Below are 23,437 nucleotides of genomic sequence, written 5' to 3' on the forward strand. Positions count from 1 at the left end.
CACAAAGAAGGCAGAATGGGTTAAGTAGTAGCCTAAATTTTAGTTCTGACTTAACAAAATGAGTCTTGCAGTAGAAAAGGCAGTGAACTGGAATTTGTACTAGAAGTGAGGAGAAAATGAATTAACAGTAATCAAATTCTGAGCTTTTAAACATCTTTTTGCGTGTTTGCCCACTACAAGGCCTGTAGCCCTTTACAATATTATCATATCCATATGGGGAAAAAGTGCAGCCATTAAACTGCCTAAGACTGTGAGTTACGCTTCTGTATTTAGGTGGCCTGGAAAAGTATTTCAACAACAACACCTCAAAAGAACTGAAAAGCGAAGGCCAGCCCTGCAAAAGGCACAATCAGACTTACTAGCTAAAGACATGGAGTAAAAACTTCCCAAGTCAGTTCACAAGAAGCAGTGAGTAGTTGGACACTACTGAGCTGCTCCTCTCCTTGCTTTGTATCTCCCACAGGAAACCCATGGTCCAGCTAGTTCTGAGCTCTGACAGTTTATTTCACTTCAACCAAAGGGCACTCATACTGTATATACTTAACTCTTCTATTACATTGTCACTTGCATAAAAATTAAGAACCCACACGTCAAATCTAATCGAAATTGTATTTTCAGTTTGCCTAATTTCCTGGAAGTCAATGCTTAGAAAACTGAGGGAGAGCAAAAACAATTAATGTGTAGCCTCTCATACAAAATACATTTTAAAAAGCTGAGAGTTAATTGAAAGCAGTTGATCACTAATTTTTACAATATCATTCAGTGAAGCAAGCCTTAAGAAAAAAATTCTGGAAGTCTTTTTGATCCTCATTTTATTTCTGAAAGAACTAATGACACTGCTGTAGAAAGAGGTCAGTTCACACAGCTTTTCTGAATGAACAACAATGCTGTGAAAACTGGGATTGATTGATAGCCTACTGTTTGCGTCATTATGTCCAAATGTTTACCATTTGGGGCTTCAAGGAAGCATGAGACAAAAATCAAAACAACTTTTACAAGGACTTCAACAACACTGGCAAATTAAAATTGCATCCAGAATTGTTTAGACATGATAGCAATGGAAGAAAGCAGTCTCCTTCTGCATTATATAAGTTTTTATCTTAACATTATGCACAACGTCTAAACTTTTCGGTGTGGAAGAGGAAAGAAGCCTTTCCCTCCCCCAAATTAATCCTGCTTTCTACCATTTTAACCCTTTGCATTTTCAAGGCATTCTACTGAACACAGCATCATACTGTGTACATTCTCTTCTATTAGGATGAGTCACCATTCCTAACTGAATCCTTGGGAATAATTCTAGGGGAAACCTTGTAAACATGAGCTGAACTTTTTCTGATTGCTGGGAATTACTGACTTTTTTCCCTGTTGATACTTCTGAAAGCAAAGGTCCCTTAATTGGCAGCAGGAATCCCTATCATAAGGTACATAAAATCAGTTGCAACAGACAGATAACACTCAATTTTATTTATCCATTAAAAATGACATTCACACTGTAAACAACATAGCTTAATCTAACTAACTGCAGTAAGACAATGGTAAAGTGATAAAGTAAGATGGTAGGGAAAAATAGCCATCATTTTATCTCCCTTCAGACACAGACAATTAATTCTGGCAGTTGGCAATTTTAGAATATGTAACATGTTCTGCCACATCATCCATATGATCTTGTGCCCTATTTATAAGCCATGTGGTCTTCAACATCTTCTCCACCTTAGGTGCACACACACTGTAACAAACTAGTCCAAGAGACCATAAGCAGTACCAAGTTTCATCTCAGCCTGCAGAGCTCCATAATTCACTGAATCATGTTTGCAACAACAGTAACTCAAGGTGGTTTTGTTTGTTTGTTTTTAAAGAAGACTGATTTTTTAGAACCAGAACTGCTGCCATTGCAAGTGGAAGTAGAAGAGACATCTGTTAGGAGCTTAGATTTAAGATGACATAGTACACAGTCTACAAGAAGTAAAAGTTGAATGTTTTGACTGGTGGCTGGATCTTCATAGAATTTCTGGAATATAAAATAGTGAAATAAAAGGGGGATATTGAGTATATTACTCTGGACTACCCTAAGTAACAAAAACTTTTAACTTAAATTGACAAACGAAAACAAGAGAGAGATGACCCCTAGTTGAGACAGTTCCTAGATAGATCTTTTGTTTTAATATACAGCAGCACAAAAAACTTTGGGGGGAGACTCAAGGAAACCAAAGTAGGAATATATGTATCAAATACCAGAAGAAAAAAAGGATGGAAAGCAAGAAGGAATTAAAGCAGAAATGACAGTGAGATAGTACTTCACTGAAATATCTACTAGGAAATTAGCTGAAGTTTGAAAAACTACAAAAAATAGTTATATGAATCTTACAATCATACAGAATGTCTTAGTTTGGAAAGGACCTTGAAGATCATTGAGGTCCAACCTTGGGGAATTTTAAAGAATGCACTAGATTATTAAAAGAACAACAAATAAAAGTGAAGTATGTCTATAACAAAAGTTTTGAAGAAACGTGATGCAAAAGAAAGGAAACAGCTGTAGAACTATCAATACAAAAATAAAATGAGTCAATACCTGTTGGTAAGGAGATTTGAAGTAGCATTACCCTTCCATGATGGAATCAAGATCAGAAACAGTTAAACACTGCCCAAAACTAAAACAACTAACTTGCCTTCATTTTATGTATGAATAAGTAGGTAGAAACAAATGCAAAACAAAAAAACTCCAGACTCTAAAGATCACTGCAACTGAAAAATAAACACAAGTAGCTCAACGTGCTAGTAAATCTCAAAGATTCACCTCCAAAGATTTAATGAAGTTAAAACGTTCACCATCCAGTAAGGATAGCTAATAATTCCAGGAAGTCAGAAATAGTAGTGCATGAATAGCAAGTACCTTTATATATTACCTAGAGAAGCACAGACTTTCCAAGTCTGATCTGCAGGTAAACATGACCAATATGATTAATGTTAATACCAAAAGTTTGAGAAATTCAATGGCTTTTTGGTGCTTATTCTATTTCAAACTACTGCTTTTCTTCCCACTTTCTCATCATTATTAGTAAGGTAGTAGTTGCTTGACAGTGTTTTGACAAATGGGTTATAAACTGCTATGCTATGACAGAGATAAAACTATTCAGCAACCCAGAGAGCTGTGTACTGTACAGCATTCATTGAGAGGGATAACAAACATGTAACTGAATAAAGGACCAGCTTGAGGAGAAGCAGACAAGTATATGCTGCGGCTAATAATTCCTCAGGTTTTTAGACTATACACAATCTCAACATATGATAAATGCCTTGAATAAACAGCTTCTTAATTTAAATAAAGCACACTACTAAAACAATTATGCACAGTAATATCGATTCGGTACTTCACAAGAACATTTGAATTACATGTGTTTTAATGTCACCATGTAATGTTTTCTGCTCCTAACAGCATTCTTAGCGTTGTTTTTTTCAACAGTTGATAATCAGTGTATGTATTAAATCCATGCATATAAAAATTATTTTCATTGAAATATTTTCTCAGCGCAGTTAAAAGAGAGTCTTAATTACATCCATATTTCCTAAAGAAAAGGCATATAGACACCGTGGGTGGTTCTTGAAACAGTTCCCTCCCTCTTCTTGTGGTGGTCATTAAGTGTCTGACAGGAGGAACAGCTCAGATATAGAACTACAAATGCTGTGTCTGAAAGTCTTATATCTTCCGTGTTCCCACGGCGTGAAGCTCTGTTATGGGTGTCACCATAGACAGAAATTACCATGAAGCTTCCAGTTGAAAAGTCATTAAAAAAGACAAGGCCATACAGGAAAAAGAAAAGAATAAAGTATAACAGATGGAAGAAAACAGAAAGAAATATAAGCTCATACTGACCGTACTGCATTAACAAAAAGATGTAGCAAAAGTCACCAACACATCAACTCACCAAAAAGGAGGGTTAAAAAACAGCCTTAAAAAATTACCCAAATTATTTTCTGGAAATAAGAGAAAGACTGAAAAAACTGCTTCACCAATATCTAGTGTGTCTTCAAGCACGCCTTTGATTAGCTACTAGTGTATTTTCTTTGCTCACAAAACAAGTGAATTCTGAAGTTTGATAATAAAAAGATTCAAGATCTTCCTGTGGAAAGAGACGTACTGAAATAAAAAAATAAATTTTGGCCATAAATATCCATCTTTTGGTGGGTGAAAGAGAAGAACAGTAATGTGAGGCCTAAATCTTTACTACAGAGTTCCTAGCATTTGTGCATTCAAAGCCTAAGAGCCCTCACTGATTCTAAGTACAAATAATCAAGCTTTTCAGCAGAACATAATTTCACCAGAATTCTCTGGTGCTCCCATCTTTAGAATCACTTGTTTCATACTATTCATCCTGCCTAGTGTCCCGTGATAATGAATTTGTTAGTGGAGAAAGAAATTAATACCATTCCAAAGAGCAATAATCAGCTGCCTTAATCATAACGCTCCCCGAAGTACATTCATTTGCTATCTTTCATTTCAACAATCCAGAAAATGATCTTTCACCACACAGACAATAAGATGTACCTTGCCTATCCAGGAAGACACAAATCTCAGAGAATAAAAGGAGGGAGAGGTGGTGGAGACCAACTATAAGCAGTAAAATTATCAGTGTGCATGTGTGCAGAAACCAAGACTGCATAGGCAATCTACATTTCTGGCACCTTCTAAATTTCAACTATTCAACCACAAATGAATATAACTACATTTGAAGGAAAACATTTGTACATTGCATCCCAGATTTCCAAAAATGTTTGCAAATTCTCATTTACCAGCAAAGTGGTCAGAAACTACTCAGTTCCACAATTTTCTCTGCATTTTGAGTTGATGGGCATCTACTGACAGAGGTAGCTCGTTAATTTCTCAGTGTATCAACAAGAGAGGAACTGAGTTGACTGAGTTGGTTTAATAGAGATTACAGCAGCACAGTTGTGCTGAGATTCAGCAGTAGCAGGATAACTTTCTGCTACCTAATAGATGAGGAGAATGGTCAGAGCATAAGAGGAACAATCAAGTAAAAAGAAACTGCAGTGCAGGAAAAGAATCCCTGATAGCTCATATCTACATGAAGAATCAAGTTAGCAAACGCTTCAGTTTGCAGGTTTCTCAGTAGAATCTTAAGGATCAAAGTTAGGCCAAATCTCAACAGATTTACACAAAAAAAGGTAGGCATACTCCAATAAAAAGAAATCTTTCTGCCAAATTTCAACCTTCTTAAGTGCAAAAACAGTAACTCTCTTAGTTTCTTTTCTATCAAGTAATTACCATTTTCTGAGTAAACAGCACAGTTTTTTATTTTAGCCTGTAAACAAAAAAGAAACAAGCAACTGCTATAGCAAATTTCTATCCTGCTATTAAAGGCTGGTGCATTTGTCAACTTCTGGAAAAAAAAAAAATAATGGGAAGTGTCAAGTAACTGGTACTCTCAAAATTAAATTACATTAAGCATCCCTTATATCCTGAAATAACTTCTGTATAAATGCTTTTGAGGTTTTTTTTTTCCATTTGATTTACGCTCCTGTCTTCAAAATTAAAATACATTTTTCTTATCTATATTTTTAAATTCCCTTTGTTTGTTTGTTTTCACTACTGTTTCTAGGATCCTGAAACTCAAGTACTTACAGATGGCTAAAGTTGCTTGTGCCCACATTCAAGCATCCATTTGCATACTGTTTATACCTTTTGGACAGTTAGATAACATCATTCCCTAAAATCATGCTCTGAAATTTAGAACTGCTTTAACAGAAAGTGGCACGAGGCTAGCAATATGCCACATTTTTCTTATCTTTTGCTCTTTTCGGAAATGATTGCTCACATGTGTTAACAAGTGTGAAAAAGGAATTAAAAATAGTTTGATGTCAGACAATTTCTAAGGTCAACGTATTTCTTCATCAAATCTATGAGATTTCATAAATTTTTACACTGATTTCAAGTTTATTGTTCTACTGTAAAAAGATGCTAATACTGCACCAGTAAACTGTGTCACAATCTTTTCTAAACTATCATGAATTTGTCAAAATTGATTGTGATTTATTGACTAAAAAAAACCCAAACAACAATCATCTCCTTTACATGGACTGATAAGAGACAACAGTAAGAACAAGATGGAAAACATTTCACGTTAGACAATTTTGATGTCACTTTGCAGAGTACATAACTTCCACATTTACCCCATCTAAAAGTAAATCAGAGTTCCAACAGTTGTAATCTCTGGGCTAATACAGAATCCAAAAATGTTTATAAGTGCTAATTAACAAATGCTATTGCATGAAATTATATGATGCCACACAATATAACTGCTATCCAGTCACACAAGAATTGTTAATAACCATCCATAAATCTCTTATTCTCTGGTGTGCTTTTAAAGGTCAGATTTCAACAGGAAAAAAGCCTTAAATGATAATCCATTTTGGAGTTTGATGTATGAAAATGTAATACAAAATTAAACAAACTTAAAACTTCTGTTGATTTTACTTTAAGAATATTTCTTAAAATTGCAGAAGATAAAATATGAATGCTTTTATTAAGAGCAGCATGATGGCAAAGGCATAGGTGAGATTTAAATTAAAATTTCCTGGGACAAATTTTTCAGGAGTGCCAAAGGACGCACTTTTATCCTCTCCAAACACTGCAGGTGATGTATGGTGGGCACTGTAATTGGCCAAGGAAGAGTGAAATCTTCCACTCTGATACTGAAACAGAATTCTGCCTCCAAAGAAATCCCCATTAAAATAATTTATTTTGTATTTTGCTTATTATTTTCATATAGTACATAAATACATAATGATATATAATTTTATGAGATAAAAGTTATTTTTACAGTACCTTCAGGGGTGATAGCACTAGGACACACATCTTTTAGAAGATCTCCCAGAGTGTGCAATTGTCCTCCAGAAGCAATTGGTCGAAACAGCTTTTGTATAAAAGGTCTCTCTGTTGTTGCCTGTTTTAATAACAAAATTAGGAAAAACAACAATTTAAAGACCATGAAAATACATGGTGACACTATCTAAGACAGGGATAAGACAGAATTGAATAGAGGCTGCAGAAGACGCAATGCCTGACTTTTTTCTTCTTATATTTCATTTGTGATAAAGTGCAGGGGAATTGGTTTGTTAACAATTGTAACTACATTAACACTCAAAACTGCGAAAATCATTTATACACAGTATCATGGAAATGTAAAAGTGTTAATTTTTTTTTTAAATTCATCATTTCTGTTTTGGGAGTAGAATCTGCTTGAGCACAGAAGTAATCTTCATTTAAGTAAATAAGCAGTGAGCACAAACTTACAGAGATCAGCATATTTGCCAAGTCAAATCCATACTGCAATATATATCCAGTAGCTTCCTGCAATTTCCTTTTAGAAATACATTAAGAACTTTGAATAGCAAACAAGTACCTTTACAGCTCAAGATAAGTGATTTCTTTATACTGCATTTGTTCAAAAATTCTAGCTGTTTCAGCCCCAAGAAACAGAACAGATGTAGCCGGCGTCCCAGGTGACTGGGCTCCAGTAAGCTGTACTTCCATCACATACCATCAGGAAGGGAAAGAACAATGCCAACCAGCGTCTCCTTCCAAATTTAGTTTCCTATCAATCAAAAAAGTTGTTCCTGTCCAAAAATGATTACTTATATATAAACAAATCACAAACTCAACATAAAAGAATACTTTTTTAAAAAAATACCATGAGATAAAAGATACCAAATGAGACCAAAGATACTTCTTGCTAATAATCTCCATAAATGAAGAAATGCTTTTTTCCCAGTTTTCCTTATCAACACTGATCAGATGCAGAGTCAATTCTCTGTTCTCCAGGTAGCAAAGTGCGGATATAAACAGCACTAATGAAATGTTGGAACATTTGAAAAATGATGGCAGGCACACAGCCAACAGGATTCACCTCAGACAGATACATACTCAAGAAATGAACTCTCACACACCGTATTCACAGCATCACAGAATGCCTGAGACTGGTGGGACATCTGGGTCCCAAAGCTCCTGCACAGACACTCAGTGCAGGGTGCCTGGGCCCACATCCAGAAACACTGAAGTGTACCTCCAAAAAATTTAAAACAACAACAACAACAAAACACTAAGACATTATTGTCAAAACTATTTTCTATCATTTTCAATTAAAAAAAAATATTTACAGAAGTCTAATCACAACTCCCAAGTGCTTACCATCCGAAGTAACAGACGTGGAAATAAGTACAAGAAGGCGGCACCAAGTGAAGCAGTTACAATCTGTAGACTTTTGAGCTAAGAGTTTTCCAGGTGCTTATTCCTTTTTCGTATTCTTTAACATCTTTTTGTTAATAGTTATAATAATCTAATGCTGTATTACAACATGAGGGGAAAGTCCAAAAGGTACTTTCCAACAGTTTCTCGCACATAGTTGCTGACTGCTGCAAAGCAATGCCCACAGCAGTTATCACAAAACATTACAGAAAATGAATTCAGTTTCATTTTAAGCACTGACCAATACAGATGCGGTAATGTAAATAAAAACCACTGGTTTTCATCAATATGATAGAAGTAACAGCATGTTAATTGTTTAAACAAAGACTACAGCTCACACATAATTCTACAGGAAGAATATTTCCCTATCATGTTTATACTTCTTCCCCGCAACGCAGCAGATGCTTTGTGTGTTCAAAGAGTCAAAAGAAAAGTCCCTCCTACAATCTAAAGTGTTTATAGGATAAATTTTCAAAGTACCATAGTCATATAACAGCATAAAGACATCTTAGAAATAAAAATCTGTCACCTCCTTTGAAGTGTAGTAGCTAGTAATACAAACTTCCTACAGCTTTCTACTACTCATTTACTGCAACAACATATGAAAAAAACAGTCAACATGAGCAAGTTCTTACATAAGGTAACGTTTTGTCCAATGTCTGTTTAATCCATCATGCAAAACAGTGCTATCTGTGATCTAACCCACAGACATCACTGCATAACTGTCAACAATTTGAACTTATTTACATCAGGTGTAAAGCATGTATTTGTACACTACTCATTGTTTCTTTTCCTACTATCACTTTCATAACTTCAACAGAATACAGCACTTACTGTATTTCACAGCATAGCACCAATATATCAGTGAGCTTTTCAAAAGATGCTGGATGCATTTGCAGGTTACTACAGTTGAGCAGATCAGTAAGTGCTAATGATCTAGAAGGGAAATGCCCTCAAGTATATTAAGATAAATTACCTGCTCCAAAATTTAGGGTGTATTTTACACTGATCATGTCCATAATTCAGTAACTTTTTTTTGTTGTTGTTTTTTGCTTGTTTTATTAAAGCAAATATTCAATTTTGATAGCCTTCTAGGAAACTGGAATTACTGCAACTGAAAATCTTCTACACTGCCTTTGCAGCACCACATACCTTGTGCTTTACACACAGAACAGTGTTCTTTGTTGTTGTTCTAAGGAAAGTGACAGAGAAAAGAAATGACTCTACATTGAGAAATTACTTGTTTGGGTACACTGGCATTGAGAAGAGTTATTGGAGAGGTAAAGTCTTAAGACGACCTTTAAGGCAGCTTAAAGCATCAGAAGATCAGAGGCAAGCTATATAGTTACATACTGTGTTAGCAATTACAACTTTCTTCATCATCTTCCTGCCAAAAAGAGTATTCAGCGTGCCTGGTCCCTTTCAGAACTGACAGAACATCAAACACTGCATGAAATCCACAATTTAATTAGACATTTTATGCAGGATGCATCTTACAATGAAAAACTTAACTCATGAACTGCTGGATTCTAATCCTGGAAAAATCACTGTTACCATTATTTCCAATCAAAGGAAGGGATTTTGACTTTCTGAGTGAACATTCTGATGCTACTCTAACTGTATTCAAACAAATAAAAGCTGCCACACTTGTCGAATGCACTCAATGAAAGATTTCCTCTTAATTCCCATATGTGCATAAACTGACAGCCTAAAATCATAAGCTTTGACATTCCTACATGCTCTGTAGTTTCAGAAAGTTGCCAAGTTCATAGTCTACATTGCTTTGTAATGAACCACTTTCCACTAAAAAAAAAAAACCAACCAAGATTACAAAAATCACAGAATCACAGAATGGCCAAGGTTGGAAGGGACCTCAAGGATCATGAATCTCCAACCCCCCTAGATTAGATAGCTTACCACTTTGTTTAAGCCAGTTTAAACTCAACCAAGAAGGCTTAAAAGTATTAGTAAGAATTTGTACAGTGATTCAAGTTACTTAATGCATATGGAAAATACAGGAACATTTACTACTCCCCGAAAATAAAACAGTGTTATATATTTTATATTTAAATTGATTTTTGACTGAAAAGTATGTTCTAAGATGTCTTCTGCTTTGCATAAATGTTTCCAATTACAAATCTTAGTAGTGAATAAGTGACTAATTGAAAAAATGGTAAATTATTGCAGTCACAGAGCTGTGCCTGTCTAGAAGCACAATACTGCCAAGCCATAATATCACAAAAACTATTCTTTCACTGCTGTTGACACTGTTTTTCTGCAATATTTTTGGCATCTTAACTTCTTTTTGCCTCACATTAGACTAGAATGACTGATTCCGTCACTGTGGAAAAGGCACAAGGCATTTTTATTTATTTAAAATAAGTAAACAATAACTCCACTCTCTAGACACGCATAATATCAGACTGAAAGAGTAAACGGAAATGACAGCTAGGATAACAAATCACCAATAACTTCAGGTAAGAACTTGTGTCAGAAATAAATATTTGCATGTGTAAAGAAGCAAGTTCTGAATTTTAATAATGTTATCTGTAGTTGCTTCAACAGCTGTGCATTTTTTATTCTTATTCAGAAACAAGTTACATATTAAGAGAGATTACCTAACTCTTAAGTTCATTTCATATATCCTGTTACCTGCAGAATGTGGCCAATAAAAACAGACTGGCTCTTGGAAATAAGCAATAAAATAAGTACTAAAAGTACTATAATGGAGCACTTTTTATGCATGTAAACATTTAATATTCCATAGCCAGAACAAGCCAGTAAGTCAGTCTGTGCAACAAACAGCATCTCAGGTAGGAAGGAGTACATGTGAACTGCAGGGTAAACATTGTCTACCATCCACAAAATGCAAACAGGTGAGTACACAGAAAACAAGTCTCAGAGCAGATTTAGTCCAACTCGTGATTATTATTCTGCATTACTGGGATGCCTACAGGCCACAAAAGCTAGTGATTACAGCAGAAAACAACATCGCGTTATAAACAAAATTGCTTGTGCACCTAGGCCTCTAATTCTTAACCCCACTATTCAGTGTTACTATTCTATTTTCAAACTCCAGTTATGTTTCTTCCTAATAAATAAAAGGAAATCCAAAAAACAACCATTTGGTTTTGCAATAACCAGTGCAACTCAAATAAATTTTATCATAATTTAAATGCTGCTAAATATTTCTGCAGAACTTGTCAATAGCTAGAGCAGTCTCTTTTTGTACTTTCCTACATACTTCTTGTTGACACATTTTAACATTTTGAACCATTAATTTATACTCCATCTATCATTAAAGACAATTAGTGTGATACTCATTCGGATTTCCATAAATACCTCTGTTATTTAAATATCTCAAAGCAATTTATCAGCTACAAGCAGAATACAAGATTGTTTAAATGAAAACTGATACAAATTGATCTCTGAAACAGTGAGAGAGACTTTCCATTGAATTAAAGTGTTATCACAAAGATCTCCAAAGGAGGAAATTTTAGATACTATAAATGCAATCCTCTGTTACAAACCAGTTCAACTGACTTCTCTCTGTTCCTTCCTGATTCTGTGTGAGTTCCTAATCTGCCCACACACAAATTGTCCCAAGCAAAGCTGTTCTATCACATTCGTCCAGAGCTTTATGATGAAACAATACTAGTGTGAAAAACAACAGACTTCCAGATGAACATAGGCTTAAGTTTGTAGCTTTCTTTTCAGCTTAGACTGTGAGAAGGCCCCAAGGTAACTATTTTGCACTTGTTTATGACATTCAAGATTATGCAACACTCCATATGAACACCTAAAGGGTACATTTGCAAATTGCTACTCTGATGGCAGACACAAAAAGGAGGAAACTTAAATGCTGATAAAATTTATTCTACAACAGGGCTGAAACAAGACATTTCTACAAGCCTGTTCCACTTGCAAAATAATGGGAAAACAACTTCTAATTTACATCTGTAGCTGAGGCTGTCCCTGCCATTGAAGGGCACAGAATTTCACGCTATGAGGCATTTTCTGGAAACAAAGTGGGCACTTTCAAGAAACCCTATGCTCAACCAGGATTGAATCAAAATTTATTAGACTTACCTCTTGTATTTATTTAAAATAGCTTTAATCATTTATAATAATTTCCCTAAAAGCAATTGTTACATTGTTGCTAGCACATATAATTCATCCTTGCCAATTTCTTTGATAGAATGGATATATCATTCTCTTAGAAACCATACTAGAGCAGTTCTCTCAGTTAATACACAAAATGATTATGCAGACATAATCTTCCTTTTCTCGACCAGCTGAGTAGTTTACACAGACTTGGTTGAAAACTGTAACTTCTCCCCTCCGTTTGCTTCAGCTAGCCTTCATTCTCAGCATTTCAACAGTAGGTTGTAAAAGACATCCACAGATTCCTAAAAAACTAAATGGAAGTTCAAACTCTATTCATCTGAAATGAAAGTAAAATGAATAAATAAAAATGAAGACCTACCGCAAGCAGTCAATGACGATATGGAAGATAACTGGTGAAAGTTATACTCAAAAAGAATAATACACTCAGTAAGTACAGAGCTGCATCAGGCGAGGGTCAGGTTGGGTGTTAGGAAAAGGTTCTTCACCAGAAGGTGGATGGGCACTAGCACAGAATCCCCAGGGCAGTGGCTGTATTCCAAAGCTGCCAAAGCTCAAGAAATGTTTGGACAATGCTCTCGAACATATAGTTTGATTTTTGGGTTGTCTTTTATGGAGCCAGGAGTTGGACTTGATGCTTCTTAGTGCCTTTCAAGTCAGGAGATGATTCTCTGTGTGTATATACACACACACACACACATGCATGCTTACATATATATAATATATGTGTGTGTGTGTGTGTACACAGCAAGTTGCCCCTTGATTTTTAGCTCAACAATCTAAAGTACCCACAGTGGGGAGGGAAGGAAATGAACTATGAAGATCTACTGTTTTATCTGCTTGAAGTTCATTTCATCTTTCATTTGAACTTGTATTATGTAAGGCTGTAAATACAGCAATGTGATTTATTTTTCTACTGTAATAATTCTTTCCAACCTCTCTTCAACATTCCAAGCTATGCAGGACTTCTCCTGTTTTGCTGTACACCTTCGACAACTTTTCTATTTCACTCTAAGTTATTAGGACATGAACAACATTCCAAAAAAAAATCTCTCTCAAGCATTTCTTTAAGCAGTCTGAGGAAAAAGTGAACTACAACTAGTAGTTCTCTTTACTAATCTCTTCATTACGGTGATAATATTTTTTTCCTTTGAGTCTGTCTCATACTGCTTCAAAATATTGCACTGCTGACCTGCAAAGTCACATCACAGTTCCAAGTGCAACACATACCACATTACAAATAGAGCTAATTGGTGATCTCTGAATGGAAGAGCTAAGTAATTTGTTTTTACGTCTAATATTCAACAACAACAACAAAAGGTAAAATGAAAAGAAGGAGCGTGAGCATGCTCAGTGTGCACCTATCTAGAATTACCAGAAATACTGATTGACATGAAGCAATGGCAGTAGCAGGACTAGCTCTGACGTCAATACATAGAATAAATCAAATGATCTGTCTTCCCCAATACCCTATTAAAAATTATATATTTTCAGTAGCTGCAGAAACTACAGTATATACCTGAGCATGGCCCCAAGATTTCATGTGAAACTATGAAAATAACTTAGTTTATAAAAAGAATATTGAATAGCATGTAAGATATACAAACTTGCTCTGTGAGTCAATGTTTTCACTTACAGACGTGTGTACCCATACTAACCCAAACTGATTTTCTTACCTTTCCATAATTTAAATGATCAAGAAAATATAAACAGGAATTGTCATAATTAATACTTACATCAAAATTAATTAGTATCTTAGCTGAGGCTATAGTTAAAATGAAGCCACAACTAGAAGCATAAACACATCTGGAATGAAGTTAAAATTTTACGTAGTTGGGCTTATTGCAGTTATTTCTAGAAAACAATATTGAACAATTCTAGGTAACAAATAGTTAAAGACTATTCCCCAAATAACATATGGGCAACCACTCATACCTTCCTTGAAGTCTTTCATTGAACAGAGCACACTCTATGAAGCAACTGCAGTTCTAGCCTAACTTCCTACATAATTAAGAATAATTTACCTTTATTACAAACCTACAGAGAAATATGGCAACTATTTAGGTTAGTTTCCCCACGCACACTTTTTGAGGTTCTTTACTTGCTCATCTTCTCAAGAGATGAAAGAATCATTTAAAATGCCTCCCTTTATCATATTATTTAAATTGGCAATGTGCTTCCTTACAATCTTTTAGGAAAAAAAAATTGTGTAGTAGCAACAAAACCAGTTATTACAATCATAAAAACCATGTGAAAGCTAAACTTATTTTAAATGTTTGACAAATCTGAAAAATATACATCGAGTTAGAAAATATCTTTTACCAAAGCCAAGTGATTCAAAATGTAATAAATTTGCTTAATTCTAACACTTCAGGATATAAAACATTGTTTCTACTTCTACAATGCCTTCTAAAAATGTATCATCCAGTTCATGTTGATTTTATGTCCATTTCAAATATGTTCCTATCTCACTGTACAAGTAGACGCACAATTTGCTCAGCCACCATCATGGCCTTTGTCTGGACTCCTTCCAAAAGTTCTGCATCTTTTTCACACAGGGGACTCCAGTACTTAACAAGTGGCTTCACCACAGCAGAAGTGAGCACTCTTCCTAATTCAGCCAAGAACACCCACCAGCATTCCTTGCTACAAGGGCCCATGGCTGAATTCCCTGCATTTTCTGAACTTACAAGTTACCTAGAGGCAACTTTAATCACTGTGTGGAGAAACTGAGAATCTTGTGAGATATTCTTTTCCCTCTGCTTTGTAAGTTCTCATTGTAGATACACTCAAATCCACTTGCAGGGTGGCTGCAAACTGGGTAAATTAAGAAAGGCCACAACAGAACTACGTTTTAAAACTTTCTGAGCAAGTCTGCAGATAGATGATGAATTCCAGTGCTGATGAAAAATATGGATTACTTTACAGTAGTTCTTCTGTGAAATTATTCCATGTCCACAGAAAATCTTCCTTCTGCAAATTGCCAAATTATCTACTGAAGAATGTAATTTACTCTTTCTTCTGCTCTCAATGAAAAACTTCATATTTTAAGGTTTCTTTGGGAAAGTCTGAACTCTTTGATGGTGGGCTGAAGATATATACCTGTTGTTTAAGGTGTGTTAAAGAACACCATTCAAGTGCTCTTTTATATTGTTAGTGGCTTGAAGGAGCACAGGCAGGATCATTTGGAAAATGGTCCCAAAGCCTGTTGTTCAATGAAGGCTTAAACACCAAAGCCATGTTATTATGGTTTCCATAACATGGAATTAACATAATAATTAACAAGTGTGAAATAGTTCCTGTAAGTCTGCAAGATGCCTCCTAACACTGCAGAGGCTAAAGACGACTCCCTAATCAATTCTTGCTTGTATACTGAGGCAAGATTCATAACAGTATCATTAAAAACACTATGTTGAAGTGGCCAACCCTCTTGGTTTTTCCTGAACAAATGATGAACTCTCCTTAAGGACTCTTCCTAATTAAGCATGAAAATACATAGCCCACAATACACCAAAATATGCAGCAGAGCTTCAGTCAGAGATGAATGCAGTTATGGGCCAGACTGGGACAACACAGCACGTTGAATATTGACCTGAGAAAACCCTGAGCATTCAGGACTGTTCAAAGGATTGTCCTACTCTTACAAGCAGCAACATAAAAAGAACCAGCTGTAAGAGCTGTGCAGTCTAGCCTCTGGTTTAAAAGCATCACTTGTAGATTCAATAAAACATAATAACAACTTAAGTTCTCATGAAAACACTGAGAACATATTCACTCACTCTACAGATTTCCACAGAAAAACCATTTCTCAAAGGGTGAAAGACAGAGATCAAGATCACTAAGCCACCTATCACTAGCAGAGTAGATGAAAAACCTTGAAAAACTCATCTAAAGACTAATAGTAAATATATTCAACTAACTGAACCTTACCAGAAAGGACTAAAAACTTCTAGAACTAAAACAAAACATGCTGTAAACAAAAAACTTTTACCTATAGACAACAGCTTTGCATCACAATGATAAAAAATAAAAAATAATAATAAAAAAATCGAACTGCTTTGTTTTATAGGTGTTTTATTAGATACCATCTGTGCTATAGCATTTCTGACAGAGAAAGAATACATCTGTCATACTGAAAACTATGCAGAATGTGTTGTAAGAAAAAAGGAACAAAGGTTTGAAAAATTATGTTCATCCAGCTGCTTAACAAAAATGGTCTGAGGAAAGAAGATATAGTTTGGGGCACTGAAATCAAGAGACAGAATATCCTAAATATCTTTGTTTTTCTTTCTTTTTTAAGACAAATTGGAACAAACAACATCCAAAGCAAATGTGCTGTTACACTCTATGGGTCATTTTTAGCAAGAGTGTGTATATATACAATCAGAAGTTCCAATACCAGTTCCATGCAAAATGTTACAAGATGCATAACAAACACAGTTGAACTCCATCCTGGCTGTAGCTTTCTCCCTCAAATGATCTATAAAATTTGTTTGTCGAGATCTACATTCTCTAAACAACTGAATTAGCAGTATTTAACCTTAAATAAATTGCACAGCTCCTAGAAGAAGAAAAAAGTCAACATTCAAGAGTGATTTCATACATAAAAGCCAAGGAGGCAGCAGTCAGTAAGGTCAAATAGTAACAAAACACAAACAGTACATGCAGTTCCAAGAGATGGTTTTGTTGAGTGTTGGCAAGACAGACGCCTACAACATAAGCATATCCTCAAAGTACTAAATTTCCTGTCCAGAAGAGAATTCATATTTGCAATTAATAAGGTATCTGATTCATCAGTAACAAAAAATTAATAGCGCTTTTCACACTTGCAGTACTGTGGTTTGCATACACAGAACTAAGCCTTAATAAAAGTAAGCAACTGAGTATTGACTAGCTATGAAGAAAACAACTTTAGATATGGATTTACATCCAAAAAAGTAAATGTCATGTCATTTGCTTTGAAGTGCTGAATTTTACAGTAACTTATATGATACTATTATTCTATTTACATATTAAAACCAGTAATTCTTCTGAATTTTCCGCAATTAGGATCAGCTAGAAGAAACTTATGATTATGGGTAGCAAAACCACAAACATTTATGCTTGTTAATTCATAATGTATTCATACGGAATGGTGCCACACCCTAGTTCCTCATAGACTTATTTCATTCCACACTTACCTGTGTACAACTTACTTTCAGAGTTCAGGAAAGTGCAAACAAATATGGGCACTCTCTAAACAAGTGAACACTTTCTGTATTCACTGATCCTCAGCTTTGTGCAGAAGTTAACCCATTTTGTTTATATTTTTCTTTTTCCCCTGGCTATTCCTTGGCAGCACGAGAGAAAAATCAAAAGAATAAGGCTACAGACTGCAAGATTCAGGGAGCTGATTATTCAAGTGCGTAAAGCGGCAAATAACTTTGCATTGACAGAAGCGAGTGAAACAGAAGATGAACAGATTTAATTATCAGAAAAAACACAGTAATATAATAAAAACAATTGCATTTAAATGGTAGAATCCAACAGTAAATCTAAACACACCTAATTCAATTGAATTATGGCTTCATTTAATGCCATCATTGCAACCTCTCAACACATTCACCTTTAAGAGCTAACATTCAAAGTTAAGGTGAACAATGCAACTTTTCTTTTTTTAATTGCATACATCACTACAAGTTCAGGATGATACATAAATATACAAGCAACTCTTTTACTAAAACAATTTAGGGAAATAGAGCCACAGCAATTCAAATCTCTTTGAATTTGAATCTGTAACACGATCATTTACATTTAACTTCTTTATATACAAATTCATTATCATAAGTCTACTTGGAGAAAACATGACAAATTAAGTATTCTGCAAAAACAGCTTACAAAGTAACCTATCAATTTGTGATTAAGGAGCACATAAGATATTTGGAAAGATGATCACATTTTCAAATCAGGAATAGGCAATCTTTTTCCCTATCAAAAATGCTAATTATTTCATCACTACTTAAAATGTGATTTACATTCTGCTAACAGAAAATAAGTTGATATAATTATTTAAAAGTGAACTTATTAACTGCTGGCAGGCTGCTGATTTTCAACACACTCAGACTATTCCAGGACCTAAGAGTATCTGATAAAGGACTTAGAATTAAATATTGTCCAATTTTCCCCAACAGACAGAATACAGCAAATCCCTAAATAGCCTTGAACCAGTTATACACTTCAGAAACAGAAGAAGCTATTTTTCATACAAGCCAATACTATATTATTTTTATGCAAAGTATGTCTACATTCAACTCAGAAGTAATATTATAGCTCCTACTGACAAACCCAAGGTAATTTAAAACTATCTAGCATGGTAACAATTCAACCATGGCTCAGAGAAAATACCCAAATGGAGGTTTTATAGCCTCCTCTCTTCTGCATTTCCCTCCTACATCTTATGCAACTTCTACAACAGCTTTGAACTAGTTAGACTGACAGCTTTACAGACAGCTCAGGCATATTTACATAAACTTTAGTTACCATCTGACAGCAAATATAATCTCAGAATTTCTCTTCTACTCTGAATACAGCCCTCATTGCTGCATAGATTCTTAAAGACACAAGGCTGACCTTGCACATAGGTTCCATAAAGTCTCTTCACAGTAAACAAATTTGCATAGTAGGTTATGAATCTTCCTGCTCATGCAGAATTTTCCACAGAACTTTCCTTTCCTGAGGCCCTATGAAGCATATTTGCCCAAATCTTAAAAACTTTCTCATTCACAGAGCTTTCATTTTTGAAGTAATTTAAAACTGGTGAAAATATGCTACTCTTTCTTTGATGTTGAACTACCAGCTATTAGTATAGCCATTCTGTGTACTCAATTGCTGATTAACCACCAATGTTTTCTCCTTTCCAGCACAGAAATTCAGTCAAATCAATGACCATTTCACATTATTTTGTTATCTACACAATCTCTGCAAAAGAAAAATTTTGAAGAAATAAATCAGCCTATTACCAGTGAGTTGTTTACAAAAAGACTACTTATGCATTAAAAGATATAAAGGTAGATATGGTATTACATAGAAACATATTCAAGAGCTTTTTGCATAAGTCAACAAAACCGGCTATGTTGTGTTGCCCTCTTCAGGTCAGTAGCAGTCATGGTTTTAGTCCTGCTTGACTAGATACTGAACAATCTTACGACAAAAGGTAAAACTGCCAATCTGTAGTTTCAAGTAGCAGTTAAGTCTATTCTACCTAAACTTGAAGTATTATTTCTACAGGGTTTTCAATCAAAACACTTCACAGATTGTCTCTACTTTGCCTGACCTTCAATACCAATCTTGAAGATTTTCAAAGTATCAGCTGGTGTTTAAAAAGACTACAAAACAAATTCAGCACTGGTAAGCAAGTTTAAAGAGCTCCACTGGTGCGCTTCACGAAATAAAATGAAGCTACGCAACTCACTGTTAATGAACACATAGGTCAGAAAGTCAGAAAGCTTTACAGAGGTGGAAGGCAATGTAAAACTTAGAAACTGGACAATCTATTACCTAAATATTAATTAAATCTAAAATGTATTTAGACATCTCAAAGCCACACCTTTGACGAAGAGCAAAGCGCTCAATTAAACCTGTATTTTACAAAGTATGGTGAATTTCAAGCACATTACTAAAGCGAATACACACTGTAACAATTTGTAACTGGGAAGTCTAATCATGACATCAAGATTCTTAGGACAGACTACAGAGGGAAGGAGGGCGAGAGATGGGCAGGAAGCAACATGCAGAGCAACCAAAAACAAGTAGGTGAGAATGACCTGGTGAGAGTGCGGGCAAGTTGGCGTGACTCTGATATCAAAACTCCAGGATGAGTACAGACTAGGTGCACAACAACAACAACAACGAGACAGTGTTCCCATCTGCAGCACAAGACAGCATGCAGTGGTTTACCAGGGCAGCCTATCAGCACCTGACTAAAAGGCACCACTCCAGTGCTGGAGCCAGAGGTCCTATTGCAGATCGAAGGAAACTTCTTGTCAATTATCAGTCTCACAACTGTCCAATTGTAAAATGCAAAACCCACTAATCTTAAACGTGGGGACTATGACCTCAAGACAAACTAGCTATAGTACCATACCAGAAAAGCAGCACTCTTGATGCATGATATGCTCACAGCACTGTGATTATTTTCTCTCTTCAAATGAAAAAGGCATTCTATTCCAAAGTATTATCAGAGAAAAAGTTTTATGCAATTGACATGTGAAGGCAGTAGCTTATATCTCTGAAGAAATGATGTGGGGCATATTTATTTTTGAAACATCTAAGTAAAAGTGACACCAAACAATAGTCACTGCTTTTAAACTAACTCTGCTAGAAAAAGTTTCCACGTATGTGAAAGCTGCAACTGTACAAGTTCCTCAAGACACTTTAGACTATGACAGTTGCAATAAAAATTGCCAAATCTCTTAGCTAACTTAAAATTGCATTAGTGACATGTAATCTTATTCTTCATCTTCTGTGGTAGATGCTAGGATTCCAGTCCAATCTTAGCTGCTGCTCTTAAAAGAATTAGTGCTGGACAAAGGCTTAAAATTATCTGTGGTTAGTTTAGTTCTGACTTACTCAAGTACTATGTTTGTATTTTTGCCATCTTTCTCCCCTACACACCATCATATTTGGATACCACAAGAGGTATGATTCATATTATTCTTTAGAAATGCTTCTTAATAGATAAGCTTTACAAATGAGACAGCATTTGAGTTTTGAAGATATACTTTCCAATGAAGTTCTCATATCAGATCTTTATTGCATTTCTTTGTCTGCATTTTTAGGAGTCATAAAGACTGTTTTTTCTTAGCTACCATCAACTAAGCACTTCTCTGAAGGAAAACAAACTCATATATAGCCAAAAAGAACTCATCAATCACCACTCCCTACACAGTTCCCTTCATAGAATTTTCCTCTATTTTGGGGGGGGATAATGGAAGGTAGGGAGAGTAAGAGGAGGAATTCTTCCTATTGAAGGCAATGTCTAGTAAATTCCTGTAATCCAACTGCACAGGTTTATTTAATCAACAGAACTGTTGTATAAGAATACGCAAGGGATGAATGACTTTAATACAAATTTAATACAAACCCAGACTAACTGTCAGACATTTATGTAGGAATATGAAAATTACCAACTAGAATGCAAAGCTGACTTTTCCTAATAAGAGAATGTGAATGCTGTTGGGATTGAGGTTAAATAGATTTCAAAAATACCTCTGATTAATTTATTTCAGTATATGCAAATCTGTCACTGAGTATAACAAATTTATGATGAAATTACAGAAATTAACTTCCTGTTTGGAATCAAATTATCATCTCATCTTTCATGCTTTCTGAAAATTCCTCTAAATACCACCTTTATGATGAGCAGTTGTCAGTGCACAAAGCAACAAGACAAAAAAAGCAAGGAACACCTGCAGCCACCTTTTAAGAAAGAGGAACATTACTGAAAATACTTAGAAATGTTAAGAACATCAGCACTGAAAATAATATACAGCAACTTTCTCAAAAGCTGTCTCAGCATCATCTTTATTTATGTTTGGTCTTCTACTCTTAATCAGATATTTGGGGTTTAAACTATTATCAAGTACACATTTCCAACTGAAAAAGCTAACATGAAGATAAGCACTACTGAGTAAAAGTATAAAAACAGAAAGCAATTTTTTTTTTTTTTAAGAAAACTTTACTAGCGCAAAATATCACAGGATATCAAAATTTCACTCAAGTTTTAAGTCCTCTATCTTATTCAAAAAACAAAATTTTCACTTGATGTATCCATGCATGTGCTGTGTTTTTGTTTCTCTATGAGAGAACAACAATTCAGTTGTCAAACAGAAATGCTGAGCAAAGTGCTTTTCCCGAGGCATACTTTTTGATACCTAGACTAACCTTGTCATCTGCCATGATATCTGACCAAAATAACTGATTTCCGTTCTCAACCTAAGGTTTCACTATGACAGTGTCTTGTATCTAACATTAAAAAATATTTCAGTCTCATAGCAACATTGATAGTCTTTTACAGATTTTAATTTACCATTTACCATACAAAGCAGTAATAGATAATTCACGAGATTTTTTTTTAATGTGCCAGGTGTAAAACAAATGTAAACAGCTGAAGATGCATCAAAGCCAGATCAGAGAAGAATTCTAATTGATAGGAGACTACATAGCTTTTAACCATGCTTAGTTCTGAAGTTTATCACGACCATAATGCTATGAAAACAAAGGGGACATAAAAAACTGAGATGTATTCCTTGGAATCCTTATAAACAAAGTGCTGAGAGTCTATGATTCTATGAAAAACAGCACTGGAGTGTTAGAGATCAGAGAAAAAAAATAATCAAAGATCGTTCGGTATTATAAAGTATATAATAAAAGAAAAAAGGTGAGAATTGGACACAAGATCTATGCCTCTAAATTTCTCTTTCTAACACCAGCAAGAAAAGAAGCCTACACAGTAGTTAAAGGAAAAAGTGTTGATTCTCAAGTGTTTCATTCAGCCATTTCAAAGTAGTTGCATCCAAAGTAGTCCCCATGTTTAGTTTTTACACATCAAACTACCATCTATACTAGCTTTAGCACATTCTCAAGTATTACTCACGACACAGTGAATGGCAATTATCTATTAGAATAAACACAATCCAGCTTGTCTTTACTAATTCATACAAACTTTCACCTTAATGTTAGAAAAGGGAAAGTATAATTATGAAAAGCCAAGATAATGACATAGGATGCCTTAGGTGAAGAGCTTGATAAAATTGGTTTTATTTTGTTATCTCCTACCTGATAAATTCTAAAAGGGATGTACCGAAATCCACTATCTTCTGGAGGATACTCCATGAGTTTTCGGTTTATAGCCCAAAATTGCTCAAATTTATCTGTGAAGGTAAAAGCAGATTTTGTTAATACTAGTAACATGCCTAATTCTTCAGCTACAAGAGATAAATAAGGCATGACTGGAACAGCATGCAAATGCAAACTTTTCTTACAGGAATTCAGTCTGTACAAATTTATTTTCCC

At 35.0% G+C, this 23,437-nt stretch overlaps 1 protein-coding gene across 2 annotated transcripts in view; it reads right to left on the reverse strand.

The window, feature by feature from the left end:
* Positions 1–23,437, reverse strand: part of ATG5 (autophagy related 5) — a 71,392-nt gene that overhangs the window by 19,450 nt on the left and 28,505 nt on the right. For both annotated transcript variants that reach the window (XM_042818454.1, XM_042818460.1), the window contains exons 6-7: positions 23,201–23,295; positions 6,842–6,959 (exon numbers count right to left, since the gene is read on the reverse strand). In XM_042818454.1, coding sequence (XP_042674388.1) covers positions 6,842–6,959; positions 23,201–23,295 — 213 coding nt within the window. The remainder of the gene's footprint in view (positions 1–6,841; positions 6,960–23,200; positions 23,296–23,437) is intronic.

This window comes from Centrocercus urophasianus, unplaced genomic scaffold, assembly GCF_019232065.1.
Source record: "Centrocercus urophasianus isolate 14NV4802_14NV808 unplaced genomic scaffold, USGS_Curo_1.0 seq_10, whole genome shotgun sequence".
NCBI lineage: Eukaryota > Metazoa > Chordata > Aves > Galliformes > Phasianidae > Centrocercus > Centrocercus urophasianus.